This window comes from Giraffa tippelskirchi, chromosome 2 (genome assembly GCF_054371585.1).
Source record: "Giraffa tippelskirchi isolate mGirTip1 chromosome 2, T2T-mGirTip1v1.2.pri, whole genome shotgun sequence".
NCBI classification, from domain to species: domain Eukaryota; kingdom Metazoa; phylum Chordata; class Mammalia; order Artiodactyla; family Giraffidae; genus Giraffa; species Giraffa tippelskirchi.
This window is the reverse complement of record NC_137276.1, coordinates 188562623-188587062: the sequence shown is the minus strand read 5'-3', so window position 1 is coordinate 188587062 and position 24440 is coordinate 188562623. Positions and strand designations below refer to the sequence as shown.

Below are 24440 nucleotides of genomic sequence, written 5' to 3'. Positions count from 1 at the left end.
TTTAACTACTACTCAGAGCTCCTGATAAGCCTGGGATAATCCTATTGAGTGGTAATATAATTCAAGCCAAAGGAAAGGAACCTGATGTTATAGCCTGTGTAGCACTGGTGTGGATCACTGTTTGATTTCCGGCAGTCTTTTTGGAATACTGAAAATAGCTCCACTGTTTGGTGGCATCTAAGAAATTGGGGATTCTACTTAATAAACACTACCCCTGATAAATTTGATGTACTCTTTCTTCTGGTTCTCATTTAGTTTCCTGGTGGGAGAGAAAGCCAACATTCTACCACCCTCAGCACTGCTTTTCCATGGTTAGGCAGGGGACAGGAGGGCTCTTGAGAGGGGAATGGGTGGACCTGAGCAGGTGTGGACTCAGCAGTGGGTACACGTGCAGTTAGAATTCCAGCTACCAGAGAATATTTCCCCAACCCCCTGCTATGCTAACTCCAGAACCAAATAAGTTTCGGGGGTGATGTTATTTTATTTTTAGCTCTAGAGTTCCCAGAAGCATAGTATATGTGAAGTATATTAAAGCATGTAAAACAGTCTTTTACTCCCAATGATCAGCAAGTTTGAGGAATGAGACCTCTTTGAGACACAAATATATGAAAATAGTTCTCTTACCAAAAGCATAATCAGGGACCAAGGGAGCATTTCAACACTTCACTGAACTCCAGGTTCTTTAAGTGAAAAAGTACAGAGGTTGCACTGGATGATCTACAAGGACCCTTCTAGTCTCACTTTCTATAATTCTGTTATAAAATAAACCCTTGCTTATTATGCTCATGCTTTAATCTTTTATGGCCCACACTGAAGGAGGTATTCATAATGTGTGAACCAGTAATATGACTAGTGTTTAGCCAAACAGTGAGAACCAGGGAGAAACAAAGAGAAAAAATTAGGTTCACTGTTTATCACAATAGCTCTTTGGAGCCACCAAAATATGAAAACAAACATGACATAAAATATAGTTTCTTGAATAGATTTTAGCATTTATTAGACTTTAAAAACTAGAATGATCTACCTTATTTAGAGAATACACTTGTGGGTTGCAATGTTGTTTGCCTTAAATTATTGTAGAATAGCAGAATTTCTTTGTATAACATTTCTAAAGAGGGTCCATATATCTTTTGCTGCTCATACTGGCTTTGGGCATTTGCCCGAGTTAACCTGTTTAGATTCTCTGAGTTGACAATGAATTCCATAATTAGCAGACTAGCATGCAGAAAGCATGTGTTTATTTAAGGGAACAAAGCACAGGTGAATCATGATGACCTAACTGAGTAGAGAAAGCACAAAACACAGAACACAGATTGGGGGACCCAGGGCAAAATAGGCAGAGTCCTAGAGAATGGAGGGCCTGATTCTTCAGCCTTACTCACACAATGCCATGTATTTCTGAAGTGAATCTGTAGTTGGATCCTTAACTTTTCCTGTCTCTAAAATGTGCTCAAATTTTTCTTACTTTAGAGATATGAGAACAATTAGGTTTTAAGGTTTTGTGTTTTGCTTTGAGTTCAGAAAAAATAACTTAAAAGAAAAAAGCTTACTCTTAGCCTTATCGTTATTTTTTCTCTCCCCACTGCTCCACTCCAAGGCTCCTCCCTGTTGCAACCCGTTAGTAGCCTACATCCATCAGTTTTATATTCATGCAAAGAATTTTCCCCTTCTTTCCTATTTGCATGTGGCTTCCACTGTGGCTCTTCAGCCTCACGATTCTTGCAAAACCATAGTGATGGAACATTAAATCATTAAACATATTTATTGAACACCTACTGTGTGCCAGTTGTTGTTCAAGGCACAATAAGATTACAGGGGAAAAGAAGACATATATGGTGTCTGTGCTTGTGGCATGTCCAAGCTAGTGGAAAATACAAATTTGGCAGAAAGAATGAGATAGACAAGGTATAAAGCTTGCTCCGTCTTAGGGAACACTACTACCTTTGGCATCTACTGATAGTAGAAGAGAGGAAACAAGTCCATGGAGCATTATGATAAAATCTCCCCTGTAGAATTGTCACTGATGCCTGAAATTTATTACTAATTTCTTAGATTAGTAGAGAACACACACTACTTTTTGACAAGACTCATTATAATCTGTGATTGCTGATTTAAAGCAAATTAAAAATCTCACTTTACTGTCCTGAGGTGCTTGTGTGAAAAAAAAATATTTTCGTCTCTCTCATTATTGAACGAATCTTCCTCCCTCCATTGTCACATGAATACAAACTTGAAGTAGAAAAATCTCCATATCGCTTATTTATTCTGCTCACTGAAAGTGAATTTTAAATAGTTGATTTGACTTTCTAATCATCTTCAGATAAATATGGTTCTCTTAGCCTTGTTCTACACAGTTACGGCCTAGTGGAAGTGAGGATTATACTGAATGATAGACCTCTTCAAGGAGGAACTGAGTTCCCTGGCCTTGGGCTTTCTCAGTGCTTCTTCGATGCTCACATAGGCACAACGTGTGCTGGTCCACATCATATCATTTGAAGGGGTTCAAAATAAACCTCTTACCTATCTGTACCCCAAGAGATTTTTTTTCCTTTTTAAAAACAATCACCTTTAACCAATTTTATATTCTGTCTTTATAGTCTCAATTTAAAGCTGCAGAAGTGAAGTGAAGTGAAAGTCGCTCAGTCATGTCCGACTCTTTGTGACCCCGTGGACTGTATCCCATCAGGCTCCTCTGTCCATGGAATTCTCCAGGCCAGAATACTGGAGTGGGTAACTGTTCCCTTCTCCAGAGGCTCTTCTCAACCCAGGGATCGAACTCAGGTCTTCTGTATTGCAGGCAGATTCTTTACCATCTGAGCCACCTGGGAAGCCCAAGAATACTGGAGTGGGTAGCCTATCTCTTCTCCAGCAGATCTTCCTGACCTAGGAATTGAACCAGGATCTCCTGCATTCAGGCAGATTCTTTCCCAGCTGAGCTACCAGGGAAGAAAGCTGTAGAAGATATATCTAATTTTAATTTTTTTCCCTGATTGACCTAAGGGTTGTTACATACTCTTGCCATTGTAGTATCTCACTACAGCGGTGGTTCTCCAGTAGTTGCTCACTACAGGGGTAGGGTGGGCCATGGCCCCCTTAGAGGATTTCTCACACTTGAAGAGAGGGGAATGCCCTAAAGTTTCAGACTAACATGGTTCTTGTTTTTCAGCTTAAATTTGTATTCTATTTAAAGAGGAGACAAACTTGATCCAAAGAAATTAGTAAATTTTCAGGCATCAGTGACAATTCTACAGGGGAGCTTTTATCATAATGTTCCCTGGACTTGTTTCCTCTCTTCTTCTATCAATAGATGCCAAGATAGAGGAGTTTCTGGGAAGGCAGCAGAGTAGAGTGGGTAAGAGTGAGGGCTCTGAGGTGCCTCCTAGTGTCTACTATTGGCAGCATAACCTCTCTCTGTCTCAGAGTCCCTCTGTGTAAATGGGATTGATGCAAATAGTACATACATCATGCAGGTGTTGTTAGGATTCAGTGAGTAATGTGTGCAGTGTGTTTAGAACAGTGTCTGGTACCTAGTAAGCACTTCTCCTCCTCCTCCTCTTTTTCCTTATGTGTCAGAGTTTAAATTGTCTTTTAGTTTCCCTAAAGGATGTCCAGTAGATGGTATTGACGTACCATTTTACCAGTTGAACACTTGAATCTTTTTTTCCTGATGCTGTTTCCATATAATGCTAGTTGACTAATTTATAAATCTCTTGGCTCTGTTATAGGCAGTTAAACTATATTATGAAATATTCCTCGCATAAAATTCATTTAGACTATTTCCTAAAGACCTACAAATTATTACTTTTGCAATAGGATTTTGTTATAACTGGTACATTATTTAAAGCCATGTTTCACTTAGAAATAGAATGAATTTGTTGCTGTTGTTGAAGGTAAAAGTTTGGGATTATTAATCTGAAGAAGGGGCTTCCCAGGTGGCTCAATGGTAAAGAATCAGCCTGTCAAGCAGGAGATGCAGGTTCGATCCCTGGGTTGGGAAGATCCCCTGGAGAAGGGAATGGCAACCCACTCCAGTATTCTTGCCCGGAAAATCTTATAGACAGAGGAGCCTGGCAGTTTCCATTTTGTGGGGTCACAGAGTCAGACATGACTTAGTCACTAGACAACAACAACAACAATCCAAGGAAGAGACGTCTTATGCTTAAGCATTTACCTCTCCGTAAAGTCACTAGTCATGTAAGTCTTAGGCAAGTCTCTTAGCCAAACTAAGATTCATTTTACTCATCTGTGAAAGGGGAAGAATGACTCCCTTGTAGGATTTGTTCAGAATTTAGAGATAAGGCCTGGTTCCCAGAGTGCCTGGTACACACAGTGCACTAAGATTCAACATGGGTCTTAATTATTTCAACACCTGGATCTTTTTCCCACTTATTTCTCATCATGCTCAGGTGCCTGCATTTACTCAGAGGGCAGGAGGGGTACAATTGAAGGGTGATTATAATTAAACCCAGAATAAAAAACTTGAGGTAGTTCTTGAAGTGAAGGTGCTACATAACTATGTTTTCAAAAGGTAAGAACCTATGGCTTAGAGTCAGGAGTGCATAGGATTTTTTTTTTGACAGAAATGGTTTTCTGGTATTCCCTGTGGGAAATAGCAAGGTTGTTCAGAGCACTATTTTCTAGTGAGAGTCAGCACTATTAACTCCTGGGTGGTAATTGCTCCACAAGTCCTTGCCTGTCGCAGGCTTTGTAGCCTGGGAGGCCGGGAGCCCAGGTCGTGAGCTCGGAGTGTGGGGGATCCTATGCCTCACACAAGGACCTGCTTGTCACAGCACGGGAGATAGATAGATAAGGTTGGTCCATGGACATGGAGGTGACATTCCACACCTTGAAAAAAAATAAGCTATTTAGGGCATTGATTCAAGTCTTCGTGGGGGAAACTGCATTAGAAGGGCATATAGAATTCCAAAAGTAGAGCTTGCTTACTAAGAAAACATTTTTAAAAGTGGGAAAATTTCCATGTAACCAGTTAGAGTGCTTTTTATGTGTGTGTGTTTAATTTATTTATTTTTAATCAAAGGATAATTGCTTTACAGTATTATGTTGGTTTCTGCATTTGAATCAGCCATAGGTATACATATACATATGTCCCTTCCCTCTTGAACCTCCCTTCCGCCTCCTTCCCCATCCCACCCCTCTAGGTTGTTACCAAGCCCCAGTTTGAGTTCCCTGAGACATACACAAATTCCCATTGGCTATCTATTTTACATATGGTAATATATGTTTCCATGTTACCAATTAGAGTGCTTTTAAAGCTTGTTTCTCACAAGCTTCCACACCTAAACAGACTAACTAGAAATTTCTTCTGATATAAGGAGATATTAAGGGTACACTTTATTTACATTGTGATGGAAACCCTTGCCATTTTTTTCATGCCTGTCAACGGAAGAGAACATTTGTACAAACACGTACATTTCACTCCCAGTCTCACATCTTTTAAATTTTATTTTTAAGATTTTTGATGTGGTAAGAACATGTATCATGAGATTTACCCTCTTTGGCAGATTTTTAAGTGTACGATGCAGTATTGTTACCTTTAGGCACAATGTTGTACAGCAGAACTCTAGAACTTATTATTTATTTATTTTGGCTGCACCATGAGGCATGTGGAATCTTAGTCCTCTGACAAAGGGTGGTACCACACCCCCTGCAGGGGAAGTATGGAGTCTTAACCAGTGCACTGAAATGTTATACCTGTTAATTAGCAACTGGCCCAGTACACCCCTCCCCAGCCCTTGGCAACCACCATTCTATTCCTAGCCTCTAGGAGCTTGGCCATTTCTGATACGTTATATAAGTGGAATCATGAAGTATTTGTCCTTCTGTGTCCCAGTCTCAATTTTTTAGTGTATTATTGTTCTTTTTTTACTGACAATGTAATAGATGATCAGTATAGAAAACATGTACAATACTAAAAAGGAAAAGCAAGAAAATGACCCCAGATCACAGACAAAGCCTTTTATCACACTTGAGTATGTTTCAGGATTACCCATCTTATGATGTCCCCTGATTTCCAGCCCCTCATTGCCTTCACATCCCAGACTCCCTACTCCCCTCAGGCTCTCCCCACCAGGCTTCTCTTCCTTCCACACCAGCAGGCTCTTTCTGTGGCAGGGCTTCTGCACACATGGTCTCCTCCTTAAGCATTCTCTGCTCCCTAATGAACCCTGCTTATCCTTTAGGTTGTTGCTTAATTGTCATACCTTCCAGAAGTCTCTCCTCATCCAGCTACCCCAACACCCACCCAAATATATGTGGTTTTACTCTACTGTACCCTCTCATTTCACCCTGAACATTACCTTTACAGTATTTGACCAAGGATGCAGGCATGTGACCCATTTATTTAGTATTTATCTTCCATGTAGACATATGATCTGAGAGGGGGACACTCTGTTTTGCTCCTCAATTTATCTTCCACCAAGTACCATGTCTGACCTACAGTAAATGGACCAATATGTACAGACTTACCTCATATATCTTTGCAGTTTTATAAATCTTTAACCATATTTCCGATTATTATTTGAGAGTAAATTTCTATATATGTGTATTAGTTTGCTCAGGCTGCCATAACAAAATACCATAGACTAGGTGGCTTGAACAACAAATATTCATTTCCTCACAGCTCTGGAGGCTGGAAGTCCAAGATGAAGGTGTCAGCAGGTTTGGTTTCTTCTGAGGCCTTTCTCCTTGACTTGTAGATGGCCGTCTACTCCCTGTGTTTTCACATGGTCTTTCCTCCATATGAGTATATCCCTGGTGTCTCTCAATTTCTTCCTCTTCTAAGACACTAGTTAGAGTGGATTAGGGCCACCCTGATGGCCTCATTTTAAGTTAATTTTTAAAGGCTCTACCCCCAAATATAGTCACATTGTGAGCTATTCACATGGGGCTTCAATATGTGAATTTGGTGGGGCAGGTTGGTGGGGAAGGGATGACACAATTCGGCCCATATGCAATGAGGACCTTACTTTAAGCCTTTTGATTCATATTGTCAACAGCTTTCCAAGAAAGCTGTATCCATTTATAGTCCTGCTACCAGCAAGGAATGACAGTGCCTATCCCCTTGCACTCTTGCTAGTGTTAGTATTATTTTAAAAATAACAACGTTTTTTTTTTTGCTAACCTGAAAGGCAAAATTGTATGTTATTTCATTTTAACACAATTTTGACTACTAATAAGCCTAAACAGTTTTCATCATTTGGTATTTCTTTTTCTTTCACTCTTTATACTTTTATTCATTGACTGTGTATTTAATAAACTCATGCTGTGAAGGCAGCAAAGTGCTGTGTACTGAGTTTCTAGGAGAGAATGAAATGTAGCCCTTGACATGGTGGAGCACGCAGTCTACTGGAGAAGAGAGACGTGTGACAAAATTAACCAAAAGATCGACGACAGTTGTGAGAAGTGTCATGAAGAAGTATGTATGAGACCTCAGGAAGAGCGTCTAACAGTGCTTCGGGGGCCTGGACCAATCAGGGGGGTAGACAAGGCTTTCTGGGGGTGTGGTTTCCACGGTGAGGGAAGTGCGATTAGCCGGTGATGAAGTGAAGGGGTGGGGTCACAGCCAGAGAGGACCTGTTGTGAAAATGCCTGTGCTGGCTAGGAGCAAGTGAGCTGGAGGAAGTGACCAGTGAGGCTGTGTCCCTGCAGAGGTGGGGGTGGTGCAAGATGAAACATGAAGGGGTATGTTTGTTGCGGTTGTTTTAACTATGCTGGCTGCTGTGGGGAAAGTGAAATAAACTGAGTAAGAGTGAACCCAGGATAGCTCCTACTAGGAAGGAGGCTGCTATTATAATCTGGGCGAAATGTAATGATGACTTGGATTAGGGTGGTAACAGTGGCACTGGAAAAAAGCGAATGGTTTTCAGAGACACTTGACAGGTGGATTCTACTGACTTGGCAATTGGATGTGGAAGGTGGCCCAAGTAACCAGGTGAATGGTGGTGCCTTTTCTAAATTGAGGGGCATTTGAGAAGCAGGTTTGGGGAGGAGAGGCAATGAGTTAGAATTTGGACCGGTCAGGTTGTGTGCCTATGGGAAACCAAGAGGAGAAGTTTTGAGTGGGCAAAAGCTCACAGGAGAAGTCAGTGTAAATGAGGAAACTAGGTTATGGATAGAAACTGAAGTCTGGGGGTGAGACATTTAGGGAGACAGTGTTAAGTGAGAAAGCAAAGGAAGGGAAGGAGGACTAGTTTAGAGTGCTGGGGGACTCCAACAGTTGCGAGCAGATAGAAGGGAGAAGTGAGCAAACATCTAAAACACAGTGGCAGAAAGGTGAAGGGGAAACCAAGAAGGTGCCATGGCAGAAGGCAAGAGAAAGACTGTTTCCAGAATGGCTCCCTAGGCACCTGGGTTGAAAGCTACGTAAAGGATGAAAGGCTAAAACACGCACAGTATTTGGCAACATGGAGACCAATATCCTAACTAACTTGTGGTTGCAAAGCTGGATTGGAGTGGTTTGGAGAGTAAGCGAAATTAAGAGAGCAAATGTCACAATTCTTTCAAAAGTTTGGCTTCTCTGAACTCCGTCTTTTTATCATTTTCCAGTTGTTGTTGATCATTTTCTATTGCTGTCATTGTGTTACCTGACCTCTATGTTTGTATGTATATGTGAATATACTTATTTATCTTCAGAGTATTTATTAAATAGTAGTAACTTGTACCAAATATTTTGTTTCTTTGTCCACTGCATAATTTTATGTTGTTTTCATATATATTAACTCTATTTATGTAATTAAATTAATTTTTTTCCTTTTGACTTCTTCTATTGTTCTTTGCTCTTAGAAATTCCTTCTCCATACAGAAATCACACAACTATTCATCTTTGTATTATTTTTTTTTAATGTTTATGGCTTCTTTAAAATTTTCATTTGATTATTTTGAAATTTTTTTTTACATGTCAGTTTAAAGCTTGGGACACTTGATTATACCACCCTAATGATACAGGAGCAACAAAGCTAATCTTGGGATGTTTAATGTTTTAACCAATTGACTCCACTGCCTCACTGCTGTAGAAAGGTCCTACTGATCAAGAAGATAAAATTTCAGTTCAACATGTGATTCGTTTGGTTAGTAATTTATGGACATTCTGTCTCCGTGCTAATATTGTGCAGTCTCTTTATATTGTAACATTTTTTATTCTGTATTCCCAGTTTCCTGTGCTTCCCAGAATGATGTCGTCTGCCAGCCATCCTAGAAGGTATTCTTATGAGGACCAGGGATTTCGATGCCACACTCATGTGCAGGATCACAGAAAGTCCTCAGGGGATGGGTCATTGAAGGAGCCATTGGAATCAAAAGGAAGACCCCATTCCAAAATTCAGTCATTTTCAGACTCCTTTGAACAGCAACTGTGCTTTAGAACCAAACGTTCCGTCTCTTTGGTATGTAACAGAGTTATTGAATATTTAAGCTCTCCCAGTTTGTACTCTCCCAGTTTGAGGAGAACAAATCTAACTTCTTATTTACAGTTTGGCATTGAGATCTTTGGAAAACTACACCTGTTTTAGATAGCCCAGATGTACATAAAGGTTTTAAATAATTATTATTTAAAGACATCGGGTATAGGAAGAATTCCTGAAGAAGTACTGGTTGGAATGTTTTTGTTACCAATGTCCTCTAGTTCTTTGAGACTGTTTCTATCACCCTTATAACAAATAATTGTGATTTGTTCTCCTTTCACTATCTGAAGAAGAAAAAACTGCCCCTAATGCTCTTGTCCTCGCCTATGTAATCTGGTAGGAAATGGTTTGTGATAGCGTTGTGTCCCCTGTATCTTTAAAAAGCACACGGAAGGAACTCTCTGGACACCACGGAGAGCAGGAGCAGGAGCAGTCGCAGTGGCCTCGCAGGAATCCAAGTGAGGCATAAGGGAAACACAGGCAGGAAATGGGGGAAGAATAGAAGCACCACTGATGATGCCAAAACTGATACATCAAGTACTAAACTAGAGACCAGTTAATTGGAGGTTGGTTTTTCAACTCTGCAATGTGTTCACTGAGCAGCCTTGAGCAACATACTTCTTTTTTGGTGGGTCTTTGATTTTGGTTTTATTTTGCAAAAGAAGAATAATGATATGTTTCTGCCATGTAGTAGATGGAGCGAATGAGTAAGGCTAGATCCACCTGGATCTTGAGCTGTGCTCTGTGACCGGCTGGGGAAGACACTTGGGGGCTTCCTACCTCATGGTCCCCCGAGCACGGTGCTTTCTGCCTAGCTCTGATGGCTGCTGGGATTGTCACTGTGCATCTTTGCCTCATGGTGGCACTTCACTTTTGTCACAGTGACCTTGTGTGTCTATGACTCCCCTTCAGTAAATACTGTCTCTACGGGATCAAAAAAGGAATAAGGAAGGAAAAATAGTGAACAGCTGTCACTTACTGTGTCTAAACCTTATTGAGGGTTTCTGTTTTGTCTTTTTTTAAATACTGTTGTTGTTTTTTTTAAGATATGCTTTCAGACTTAGAGCAAGGTTGCAAGAATAGTGCCAAGACTACACCTTTCACCTAGATTCCCTTTAAACATGAACATATTATTGCGTTTACATTTACTCTCTCTTTCCTTCCCACCCCCAAACAAGGGCACAAGGATAAAAATACAGTATGGTAATTAAACTCAGGAAATGAACACAACACAATATCTTATCTGTTGGCCTTATTCATATTTTGCCAGTTGTTCCAATAATATTTTTTATATCAAGACTCCAGATCATGTGTTGCAACCGATTTTCAAGTCTCTTTAAGCTATTTTATTTCTGCAGCAATGCCTCAGTCTTTATCTTTCATAAGACTAGCTGGTTTTGTTTTAGAATGAAGCTCAGTTTGAAATCATCTGATATTTCCTCATGATTAGATTCACATTATGAGCTTTTGGCAGGAATAAAATATTTTTTCACATCTGTTTCAAAACTGCTCGTTAAAGTCATTAATTATATTAATCAGGGAACTGACTTGCTTTAAATTCTTTCTAGAACAAGGAAGGATATAAATATGTTTTGAAAAAAATTTTAATCAGAACAATTCTTTGTTGATTCTGATGGCCACAGAAAAAATTCATATCACATGTTTACATAAGTGTGTAAATGTGAAATCAATTTTCTTACTTAAAGAGATGTCATTACCTTATCCTTAAAATATAAGAATGTTTGTTTCATTCATTTCTCAAGTTCTTCCTTTTAAGTGCCAAGATAACCAAGGCAGCCTTTTCAACTTTTTTGACTCAAGAACTCTGTTCATAGTTATATATAGTTGGCCCTTCATGTCCTTGGGTTCTGCACTTGTGAACTTGGGTATCCATGCATCTTGGTACTGGTGGATGGTTTTGAAACCAGTCCCCTTGAGGATACTGAGGGACAACTGTATAATAACCTAGAAACCTGCTAGGAATTTACAAAATCATTAAAAGTTTTTTCATATTATGTGATCAATATATATGATAAATAATTTTAAATTAGATATTTAAATTTTATATTACTTTTAAAGAGTATATTATAAAGTTTTTCTTCATTCTACATAAAAAAATTTGGAACAATATGTACTTTAAAACATTTTTCTCTTTAACAATTGATGCAATTTTCTGAAACTAACTATATTAAAAAGTGTGATTTGTCAGCAAATTTAAAAATGATGTATATTGCCTTTTATTTAGGGGCCAAATGTATACTACTATGTAGATTTAAATTTTACATCTTTTAGCATCAAGAAGAGCCAGAAAACTGCTTTTGTGATCTGTTCATGACCAACAACATTAAAGTTTTTCCTTTTAACATTGAAAAACTCAACTGGCCTTTTAAAATATTTTTTCTCACTTTGTTTCTAAGTGATAAGATAAGAAAAAAATATTTGAAGTCATAATTATTATGAGAAATTTTCACATAGTCTTTATTCTCAATAAAGACTGAGAATGAGAGAAAAGCCAAATTGCAAATAATCATCACTATATTTTCTCTGTTTTATACTGTTCTTATAAGGATTAGAGACATTCATGGCTGCTAAGTATAAATTATGATCAGATTGATGGATTTAATACAAGTGCTGGAACGAATGAAAATAATCTGGAGGAACATTTACAGAGCTAGTACAATTTTTAAGCCCCATTTAACTTGTATCTCAGCTTCATCATTTGTTTTGCTTTATGATTTTTACTAATGGACCATTATAGATAGAAATGAAATAATCTCAGTATGAAAACAATTTAACACTGTGCAGCGGATAACACCCCTTCAGTAACCAGACATCCCCATAACTCACCCTGCTGGGCTAGTCATGACCTTGCTCATCTGAGTGCTACTGCATATGTTCACCTCATAGGCACTCAGGAGTTCTGCAGCATTTCCAATTCAAGTGGACGAGGGGGAGTAATGATTTTGTTTATTTAAAAACTGAAGTGTAAATAGATACCATCACCACATTTATCAACACTAGTCTTTTGTAAATAATTCCTTTGAAAGTAACCTTCTGACCATGGAAACCAAAGAAGCACACCTCTTCCCTTGCCCCCAGTCTCCACACAGTTCCCTATCACATCATCCTATTTATAGCTATCATTGTATTTATAACTACCTGTTATTTTTTTATTTCCTTTCAGGCTTATTGGTTGATTGTCTGTCTCCCTCTGCCTAGGTATAGAGTCTAGGAAGCAGGGTCTCTAGTCTAGTTGGTGTCATATCACCCCATCCTAGAACAACAGTATGTGTTCATTTGATCATTGAATGTGGACCCCTGGGCAACTTGTTGGGGAATGTTAGTGTAGTTGAATGTCATTCTTGACACTTCATTCTTTACCCAGTCCTTATCTGAAAACTTAGTGCAAACCTGTAGTGGCCATCAGGAGGTTAGAATCATTCAATGTATGATTCCCTTGCCACATTCTTTTTCAAAAAGTACCAGACGAATATTAATTTTACTGTGAAATCACATCCCTTTGTACCTTAGAGGCAGAGTCATGTGCAGGCTGAGTTCCCTCCACAGACCGTCTGCTGATGCCCAAGGCCCCTCTTCCTTTATTTATGACTAAAGCTTTAGCAACACCCCTAGGCTTGTGCTAATTTATTACTAAAAACTAAGATGTGAAAGTCTCCTAAATGATTAGAGTTTCCTACATTTCTGATAGTTAGGAAAACTGTTGAATGTTGTCAGCTATCTACCCTTTTCCAATCCTTCTTTATCAGGGACCTGAGAGCAGAAAGGAGAGAAATGAGAGAGAACGTCGGTTTCTGGAAGTGAGGTCTTGCAAGAAAGTGGAGGAAAAAAGGAGCTCTAGGAAGGAAGAGCATGGAGAAGCGTACCTGCCCACACTGTCTGAAAAAGCGCTCAAATAGCCCTTTGCTTCCACACCATGACTACCGACGCTGCTGTGTTTTTTGAGCCCCAATTCACCAGAACCAGGAACGGTACCTGTAAGAGAGTCTGCAGATGCTGAGTGACTCAGGTGGGTGGTTGATTCAGCTGCTCCCCAAGACAGCTTGCATCACACCCCACCTGCTTTTCAGAGTATGATCTGCTCTGTTGCCCTTTTAGGGGAGTAGAAAGAATAAAAGGTATTTTAATAGAATAAAGTTATTCTTGAAAATGTAAAGAGAGATATTTTAAAGAGCCACCCACACAACTTCACCAACCCTTCTTCCACATCAACCTCACTAATAATCTTAAATAAAAGTCATTGGTATGACTCAAACTCCTTACTAGAAGTTATTATATAAGTATGTCTAATGGCCATCATTTAATGAGAACTGGTAATTAAAGGTACCAGGTACTATGAGGAGAATTTGAATGCATGACCTGAAATAGTCCCCACCACTGCCGAGGTGGGGCATAGTCTTTTCACTTGCTGGCGGAGGAAACTGGAGTTTAGGAAAGTTCCGTCTCTCACTGCTGAGGTGGTAATCAGAGTTAGGGCCAGAGCTCAGCTCATTCTGACTCATGTTCCTAACCTGAGGCAGGACATCCTTTTCCCTTTGCCAAGTGGGTCCTGACTTAGTCTGTGTGTGATTTGCTTGTAAATGGACAGATGTGAATGAGAAAAGCAGGACTTGGAAGTGGGTTATAGTTTTGATGATGAGAACTTTTAAGACTTACTGTCCTAGCAACTTTCAAATATACAATACAGTCTTGTTAACTATTGTCACCTTGCTGTACATTACATCCCATGACTTATTTGAAACATGGAATGCTTCACACAGATCTGCACGTCACCCTTATACACAAGCTGTGCTAATCTTCTGTGTGTCCAGAGAAGTTCCAATTTTACCGTATGTGCTGTTGAAGCAGGCACTTTTTATCCTTTTTCCAGCTTTATTGAAATATAATTGATGAATAAATTTGTGTATATTTAAATTGTTCAGCATAATGATCGACGTGTATGTATATGACATTCTTTGTGAAACCATCACCACAGTCAGGTTAATTAAACACATTGAACCCATATTCTATTTTGTTCCCTTGAAGAAGAGATAGTTGAAATATCCCTATTTATTCTTTTTTAAAAAATTAAAAAAATTTTAATTGGAGGATAATTGCTTAACAATGTTGTGTTGGTTTCTGCCGTATAACAATGTGAATCAGCCATAAGTGTATATCATATATATATATATATATGTCCCCTCCTCTTGAACTTCCCTCCCCTCCCCACCCTACCCCTCTGGGTTGTCACAGAACACTGGATTTGTGCTCCCTGTGTCATACAGCAACTTCCCACTGGCTATCTATTTTACATATGGTAATGTATATGTTTCAGTGCCACCCTCTCAAATTCATCCCACCCTTTTCTTCCACTGCTGTGTCCACAAGTCTGTTCTCTACATCTGGGTCTCTATTCCTGCCCCCTGTTTATTCTTTATCTCCGTCTTGGATCTTTAAATGCCCAAGGGCAGCAAGAATCTCTAATTTGTAAAGAAGAGTTCCCAGAACTATACCACAACTGATTGCTTATGTAAGAACAAACTAACTTTGGCATAGTTAGTAAAAAGAAAGAAAAAAAGAAGAAAACAGTGAAATAAAAGTAAAATAATGATGATCATTAACTTGCGGTCTTTCAATTCATACAACTTGTATCTTCCCCATTTTGGGTTGATACTTTCTTGTAGCCGCTCAGTGATGCTTTTTCACACAAGTAAAAGATGACTTCAATCTATTACCTGGTGTGTTTGCCACCAAGGGGGAGAATGGGACCTGACCTGCCTTCTAGGTTTGTGTTCTGCTGTAGTTGTGGGGAAAATACTGGTTTCCCCACCTTTGCTTGGGTACTTTTCAGTCTTGCTAACCAAATTTCAGATGTGGGGATGGTCTACGTATCTGCTGTGGCCCCAATATAAAGGTCTGGGGAGAAGAGGCCCACCCATGGGAAGGAGAAATACCTCGGGGTGTGTTGACTGGCTGACTGAGAGAGTAGCCACCTTCCACTCCAGCCAGGATATGTGTGAAGGTTCTTCCCCTTCAAGGATGATGGTATCTGGAAAAATCAGAATTAGGAATTTTATTCTATAGTTTATCAAATTGGAGGAAAGTCCATTTTCAGCACACTTTCAGGACCATTGTACATGAAAGAGGGGGAACTCTCTGAATATGACTTTGCCTATTTATTGCCTTTTTAAAATTTGTTTTAAAATAAAACAATACTTGGTCATAATAAAACTATAAAAGAAAAAGAATAAAAATTAAAAATTCTTATTATACTTACTCAGAGATATACTTTATTTTCTGTCTTTTCAGAATATTATCTATGTGTACAGACACACACACACACACACACACAACTTATTTCCAAACATGAACTCATTTCAGTTAACAATATATCATAACATCTTTTAAAGCCAATAGAATAGTTGAGCACATAATTTTAATGGTTATTTCAAAGGAAACATGCTTAGAATGTGCTCAAGTCTGTTCTACCTTAGAAAGTTTCCCTCTTAACATATCAGTAGGCACCACTTTTAATGGCCAATAGTTACCACCCTGGCCTTTCCTGGTGACTCAGATGGTAAAGAATCTGCCTGCAATGCAGGTGACCCGGGTTTGATCCCTGGGTCGAAAGATTCCCTGGAGAAGGGAATGGCTACCCACTCCAATATTCTTGCATGGAGAATTCCATGGACAGAGGAGCCTGGTGGGCTACAGTCCATGGGGTTGCAAAGAGTCAGACATGGCTGAGTGACTAACACTTTTTTTCCCTGAGTTACCATCTTAGCTATCTTTCCTTTCGCAGAAAACTTCCTGAAGAGTATCTATTACATTTCCCCCTGGATTTTCAGTCTGTGGCAATGTGACTTTTATCCTTACCTTCTTTGGAAGCTGTTCTCTTCAAAGTCACTCTTGTCCCCTTTGCTGTCAAATTGTATGAAAACATTGCTCTACTTCCTTAGCTTGACTCTCTGGCAGCTTCTGACATTGCTGACCACTCTCTCCCTTCTGAAGTCCTCTCTTTGGCTGTTATGATCTATATTCTTCTCTGGTTCCTTGGACTTCACTGGTCATTCCTAGTTAGTCTTTGTTGAGAAATCCTTAATCCTTAAATATTGGCTTTCCTCTAGGCTTTGTCTAGGCCTGTGTTCTAGGCATGTGTCTGACTCCCCTTATTCTCTTTGGGCAATCTCAAACATTCCCACGGGGTCAGCTACCTATATGGTGTGTTATTCGCTCAGTCATGTCCAATTGACCCCAGGGTCTGCAGCCTGCCAGGCTCCTCTGTCCATGGAATTCTACATGCAGGAATACTGGTGGGTTGCCATTCCCTTCTCCAGGGGATCTTCCCGACCCAGGGATTGAACCCGGAGGTCCTGCCTTGAGGGAGATTCTTTACCATCTGAGCCACCAGGGAAGCCCCAAATGGTCCCTAAATCTCCTCCTGTGATGCGGACCTTTCTCTTGAGCACCACACCCACACACACAACTGGACCTTAGACATATATCTAGTTGCAGTTTTCATAGGCATTGCAAACTCATTTTTTATTTAATTTTATGGTCATACCGCAAGAGTGGTGGGATTTTAGTTCCCAGACCCAGGATTGAACCTAGGCTCTCAGCAGTGAAATCATGGAGTCCTAACCACTGTACTGCCAGGAAATTCCCTCAAACTCACTTTTAAAAAGTAAATTATTATTTCTTGCCCCCTGTCTTTCCCTCCTCTTACGTTCCCTATCTCAGTAAATGGTTAATATCGTTTACCAGTTGTCAACTAAGAACTTGGTTCAGTTTGAAACCATCTTGTACTCTTCTTTTGTTCTCCACTCCAATAATCATTAACTTCTGCCTATTTTGCCTCTAAATATCACTGCCACCACATCACTTCAGGCCCCTTGATTGCAACAAAGATAATAATATATCTTGCCTTGATTCCAACAAAATGATGTCTTCCCTGACCAGGAATCAAACCTGGGCCCCCTGCATTGAGAGCACAGAGTTTTAACCACTGGAACATCAAAGAAGTCCCTCCCCTATTTTAATGTGGCTATTAGAAAATTTAAATTTAGCTCTCTGTCTTGTTTCTTTGGGGCAGTACTGATCTTTACCCTGACTAATTCTCAAGCCTCTTTTTGTATTACTTGAATTTTATTTTTTTTTAATTCTAGGGAGTTTAAAAAGAATCGGAATTTAATTAATCCATGGTGTTACTTTTTGGGTTAGCTGGCCTAATAGTAGTTAATAACATTTTAAAGTTTATTGTACTTGATTCTTTCTTTCCTCCCTCCCTCTCTCTCTTCCTTCTTTGCTCCCTCCCTTCCTTCCTTCCATCCTTCTCTCTCCAAATGAAAATACGTCTGTCCGATTATACTCTCTTCTGTGCTGTAGTATAACACATGTGGGTTTTAGCATGTAATGATTTACTTACATGTCTGTCTTCCCATCTAGACTGTGAACTCTGAGTTCACAGGAACCGTATGTTAATCATCTTTGCATTCCCAGAACCCCACAGGTGCCTATCTCATAGTCCTGAGGCTATATATATATATATATATATAGTCTGAGAATGTGACTCTGAACAGAGTTCTATAACTTGAATTAATTCTGCCTATTTTAGGCAAGAAACTGTCATATATTACTCTCTTGAAATGAAAAATTGCATTTGTAGATAATACTCCCCCTCCATGGAAACTCTTTTACTTATAAAAACAGCACCTGTCACACTTTCAAATAATGCAGAAGCATATAAAATAGAAAATGGCTATTCTCTGGAAAACACCAGTGTCAGAAAATGAACACAGTTGAACATTACTGTGAAGGCACACTGGTTACTCTGCTCTAGGGGGCAGACTTGAGCTGACCTTTGGACGGTAATGCTGGACACAGGGAAACCTCCCGGTTGGGCAGTGACAAAATCACTCCCATAGCTTTCAGACAGAAAGGAGAGAACCGCAGCATTTCTTATCAAAACTTTTGGAAGTTGGATTAATTTAATTAAACATTGGGTAATTTTTATGACTTATCAATGTATTTAAAGGTACACATGAGGGGGAATGATGAACTGGTTTTCTCCATGGGGCACAAAAAGAAAGAAGGCATAACATACTTGTGCCGATGATTTACATTTACACAATGGGAGATTTTAAACTAGCAAAGGGAGGGATTATAAATACTAATTTTCTTTGTCTTTGAAGTTTTTAACATTCTATTGTAACCTGGGATTATATAACTCTGTTTTGACTGAAATCCTGCTAACTTTGGAGCCAGTTATAGAATTGACTGAGCACAGTTCTGCCCCATCTGCATGTGTGGAGTTGTGAGGGAAAAACGATAGTGAATGGTGCAGCCACTGTGGACAAGGGTATGGAATTTCCTCGAAAAATTTAAAATTAAGCTACCATATAATCCAGCAATTCCACTTCTGGGTATTGATATGAAGGAAGCAAAACAGTAGCTCAAAAACACATATGCACTCCCATGTTCATTGCAGTATTACTTACAACAGCTAAGACATGGAAACAATCTAAATCTCTATTGATGGGTGAATAGATAAAGAAGATGTGGTGTATGCATATGTATATATATATGAAATCTTGCCATTCACGACAACTTGGATGGACTTTGAGGGCATTAGGCTAACTGAAATAAGTCAAATAGAGAATGACAAATACTGTATGATTTCACTTACGTATGGAATCTTAAAAAACAAGCTGGGATGGGGGTGTGTGGAAAATGGGAGCAGGGCAGGTGTACAAAATGGGTGAAGATAGTCAAAAGGTACAAATTTCCAGCTATAAAAAAATTAGTCACGGCGTGTAATGTACAGCATGGTGCCTATAGTTAACAATATTGTAAAACATATTTAAAAGTTGCTTGAAGAGTAGATCTTAAAGTTATTATCACAAGAAAAACAAATTTTGTAAGTATATGTGGTGATGGATATTAATGACATCATAGTGATCTTTTCATAATAAATAAAAATGTCAAATCATTATGTTGTACACCTAAAACCGATATAATGTTACATGTCAATTGTACCTCAACCCTTTCCCCCAAAGCCAAAAACAAACAAACAGAAAACGGATTGGTGGTTGCCTGAGGTGGGGAGGAGTGTGAGTAGGCAGTGGGTGAAATGGGTGAAGAGAGTCAAAAGGTACAAACTTCCAGGTATAAAATAAATAAGTCCTGGGGATGTAATGTACAGCCTGGTGACTACAGCTAACAATTCTATACTGTATAAATGAAAGTTGCTAAGAGAGCGCAAGAAAAACTGTCATCACAAGAAAAAAATTCGTAACTGTGTGTGGTAGTGGATATTAATTAGACATTGTAGTGATCATTTTGCAATATATACAGATACAGAATCATTGTGCACCTGAAATGAATATTATGTTATAGGTCAATTCTATCAAGATTAAAAAAAACAAGCAAACAAAAATCAATAGTGAACTGTGAAGCTCCTTGATTTTAGCCAGCCTCTTCTCCCCAGCTTGTGCATACATGTGTGCCCAGCACCCCTTGAGTGACTTACACCACAGAGCATAGCTGCACCTCGCCTTGGCTCATGATCTCTAAGTCTCTCCCTTTTTACCAATTGCCAGGATTTGCTTGTTCATTCAATGAAGAATTTTTGTTATTGGTGTTTTACTTCCTGCTCTGTGTTAGGTATACAACAGTGAGCAAAGCGGATAAAAACCTCTTTCAGGAGTTCACATTCCAGTGAGGAAGATAAATAGTAAATGAAAGTCTACACATCACTTCCTCAGAGATAACTAATTAAAAAAAAAAAAAAAAAAAGATTGTGTCACTCTCTAGCTTGAAGCCCTTAGCAAGCTCTTCATTACTTGCAGAATTAAAACTTTCCAGCATGGCATCAAACACCCCATGGAGCTAGTTTTCAAACTTTGATGACAAAGATATTATTTCAAACTCTTCTTACGTCCTTCCCTTTCTTCTCCTCGCTCCTCAGTGTTCTGTGTCCTATACATCTTTCTTCACAGCAGATGATTTCATCCAGTTCAGTTCAGTTCTGTTGCTCAGTTGTATATGACTCTTTGTGACCCCATGGACTGCAACACACGAGGCTTCTCTGTCCATCACCAACTCCCGAAGCTTGCTTAAACTCATATCTTTTGAGTCAGTGATGCCATCCAACCATCTCATCCTCTTTTGTCCCCTTCTCCTCCTGCCTTCAATCTTTCCCAGCATCGGGATCTTTGCTAATAAATCAGTTCTTCGCATCAAGTGGCCAAAGTATTGGAGCTTCAGCTTCAACATCAGTCCTTCCAATGAATATTGAAGGTTGATTTCCTTTAGGATTGACCAGTTTGATCTCCCCGCTGTCCATGGGACTCTCAAGAGTGATTTCATTGCAATTGCTATAGGTGATTTCATTGCTCTTGTGTAAATCACCTTCAGGTGTTTTGGTGGAGGGATAAATGCAAACAAATTAAATCTTCATAATGATTACTATGTCTCTTTGTTTAGATTTGCTATTTGCAATGGGCGCTGGTTAGCCATTCATAAGGGATAATAATAATGTGCTTGTCATGAACCACTTTAACCTGAGCAAAGAGCCAGTGAAGTACTTTCCCAGGACTCTATTATCTCTGAAATATTAATAAATCTGTAACCTGTAACTAGAAATTGTGTGTGTAAAGATTGTTCTTTATGTTCTTATAAACAAGTGGCTTTTTATAAGGACAAGTGTGTTATATATGATAGCTATTAAGAGTAAATCCTAAGAGCTCTCATCACAAAGAGAAATGTTTTTTGCCTTTTTTTTCCCATTTCTTTTTATTGTATCTATATGAGGTGATGCATGTTAACTAAACTTATTGTGGTAATCATTTCACAATATATGTAAGTCAAACTTTATGCTGTATACCTAAAACTCGAACAGTGATACATGTCATTTATATCTGAATAAAACTGGGGCAGGGAGGGGTCATCTGACTCAAGGCTGTCTCATCCAGATTCCTACTTGAGGCAACAACTCCTTCTGCAATGGGTCTGCCAGGTGCCTCCCAGGCTCCCTCCATGCCTCTGCCCCCCCTTCCTTATTCCCCCCTTCTTCCCTTCCCCCCCCTTTTTTTTTTATCTTTCTAACTTCTTTTCTTTTATGTGTAGTTGATACATGGTATTGTGTTTCAAGTATACAGCATAGTGACCAGTATTTTATTCAGATTCTTTTCCATCATATGTTATTACAAGATATTGAATATAGTTCCTGGTGCTATACAGTAAATCCTTGTTGCTTTTCTATTTGTTGTATTCTTGAGTGCTAAGTCACTTCAGTCATGTCTGACTCTTTGTGACCCCATGGACTGTGGCCCACCAGGCTTTTCTGTCCATGGGATTCTCCAGGCAAGAATACTGGAGTGGGTTGTTGTGCCCTTCTTTGGGGGATCTTCCTGACTCAGGAAATGAATCTGGGCCTGTTATGTCTCCTGCATTGGCAGGCGGGTTCTTTACCACTAGTGCCACCTGGGAAGCCCATTTGATGTATAATAGTTTGTATCTGTTAATCTTATACCCCTAATTTTTGTATATATATTTATTTGTATTATTTTTAGTTCCACATATAAGTGATATCACATAATATTTATCTTTCTCTGACATTTCACTAAACATAATATTCTCTGAATCCATCCACATTGCTATAAATAACAGTATTTAATTTTTATGGCTGAGTAATATTCCATTGCATATGCACATGTGTCGGAGAAGACGATGGCACCCCACTCCAGTACTCTTGCCTGGAAAATCCCATGGATGGAGGAGCCTGTTAGGCTGCAGTCCATGGGGTCGCAAAGAGTCGGATACGACTCTGCGACTTCACTTTCACTTTTCACTTTCATGCATTGGAGAAGGAAATGGCAACCACTCCAGTGTTCTTGCCTGGAGAATCCCAGGGACAGGGGAGCCTGTTGGGCTGCTGTTTATGGGGTCGCACAGAGTCAGACACGATTGAAGCGACTTAGCAGCATGCACATATGTATTGTATCCTTTCATGGATCACAGCCTTTTTGTGGGGAAGGGGCTTCTGTAACTCAATGAAGCTATGAGCCATGCCAGGCAGGGCCACCCAATACAGACAGATCATAGTGAAGAATTCTGGCAAAATGTGGTCCATTGGAGGAGGGAATAGCAAACCACTCCAGTATTCTTGCTGTGAGAATCCCATGAATAGTATGAAAAGGCAAAAAGACGTGACACTGGAAGATGAGCCAGTCAGGTCAAAATGTGTCCAGTATACTACTGGGGAAAAGTGGAGGGCAATTACTAATAGCTCCAGCAAGAATGAAGTGGCTGGGCCAAAGTGGAAATGATGTGCAGTTGTGGATGTGTCTGGTAGTGAAAGTAAAGTCTGATACTGTAAAGAACAATATCATATAGGAACCTGGAATGTTAGGTCATGAATGAAGGTAAATTGGATGTGGTCAAGCAGGAGAAGGCAAGAGTGAACATCAATATCTTAAGAATCAATGAAATAAAATGGATGGGAATGGGCAAATTTAATTCAGATGACCATTATATCTACTATTGTGGACAAGAATCCCTTAGAAGAAATGGAGTAGCCCTCATAGTCAACAAGAGTCCAAAATGCAGTACTTGGGTGCAACCTCAAAAAATGACAGAGTGATCTCAGTTCATTTTCAAGGCAAACCATTCAACATCACAGTAATCCAAGTCTATGGCCCAACCACTGATGCTGAAGAAGAAACTAAAGTTGATCAGTTTTATGAAGACCTACAACACCTTTGAGAACTAACACCAAAAAAGATGTCCTTTTCATCATAGGGGATTGGAATGCAAAAGTAGGAAGTCAAAAGATACCTGGAATAACAGGCAAGTTTGGCCTTGGAGTACAAGATGATGCAGGGCAAAGGTTAACAGAGTTTTGCCAAGAGAACACATCGATCATAGCAAACACATTCTTCCAACAACACAAGAGACAACTCTACACATGGACATCACCAGTCAGTCAATGCTGAAATCAGATTGATTATGTTCTTTTCAGTCAAAGATGGAGAAGCACTATACAGTAAACAAAAAACAAGACCTGGAGCTGATTGTGGCTCAGATCATGAACTCCTTATTGCAAAATTCAGACTTAAATTGAAGAAAGTAGGGAAATCCACTAGGCCATTCAGGTGTGACTAAATCAAATCCCTTATGATTATACAGTGAAGGTGATGAATAGATTCAGGGGGTTAGATCTGGTAGACAGAGTGCCAGAAGAACTATAGATGGAGGTTCATAACATTGTACAGGAGGAGGTGACCAAAACCATCCCAAAGAAAAGGAAATTCAAGAACACAAAATGGTTGTCTGAGGAGGCCTTACAAACAGCTGAGGAAGAAGAGAAGTAAAAGGCAAGGGAGAAAGAGAAAGATATACCCAACTAAATGCACACTTCCAGAGAACAGCAAGGAGCAATAAGAAGGCCTTCTTAAATTAACAATGTAAAACAATAGAAAACAATAGAATGGGAAAGACTAGAGATATCTTCAAGAAAATTGGAGCTATTAAGGGAATAGTTCATGCAAGGATGTGCATGATAAAGGACAGAAACAGTAAGGACCCAGCAGAAGCAGAAGAGATTAAGAAGAGGTGGCAAGAATACACAGAACTATATATATGAAAAAAAGGTCATAATGATCTGTATAACCACGGAGGTGTGGTCCCTTACCTAGAACCAGACATCTTGGAGCATGGAGTTGAGTGGGCCTTAGGAAGCATTACTTTGAACAAAGCTAGTGGAAGTGACAAAATTCCAGCTGAGTTATTTCAAATCTTAAAAGATGATGCTCTTAAAGTTCTGCACTCAATATGTCAACAAATTTGGAAAACTCAGCAGTGGCCACAGGTCTGGAAAAGGTCAGTTTTCATTCCTATCCCAAAGAAAGGCAATTCCAAAGGATGTTCCAACTACCATACAACTGTGGTCATTTCACATGCTAGCAAAGTAATGCTTAAAATCCTTCAAGCTAGGCTTCAGCAGTATGTGAACCAAGAACTTTC

At 39.4% G+C, this 24440-nt stretch overlaps 2 protein-coding genes across 10 annotated transcripts in view; both read left to right on the top strand.

Annotated features, from left to right (window-relative positions):
• LNP1 (leukemia NUP98 fusion partner 1) overlaps positions 1 to 13692 on the top strand; it is a 39001-nt gene extending 25309 nt beyond the window's left edge. For all 9 annotated transcript variants that reach the window (XM_081572500.1, XM_081572502.1, XM_081572498.1 and 6 more), the window contains 2 exons: positions 9171 to 9401; positions 13187 to 13692. In XM_081572500.1, the coding sequence (XP_081428626.1) occupies positions 9171 to 9401; positions 13187 to 13336 (381 nt within the window). In that variant the 3' untranslated portion in view covers positions 13337 to 13692. The remainder of the gene's footprint in view (positions 1 to 9170; positions 9402 to 13186) is intronic.
• The window catches only part of LOC145539081 (transmembrane protein 45A-like), an 87615-nt gene continuing 76361 nt past the window's right edge, over positions 13187 to 24440 (top strand). The window contains exon 1 of the mRNA XM_081572492.1: positions 13187 to 13446. Coding sequence (XP_081428618.1) covers positions 13431 to 13446 — 16 coding nt within the window. The 5' untranslated portion in view covers positions 13187 to 13430. The remainder of the gene's footprint in view (positions 13447 to 24440) is intronic.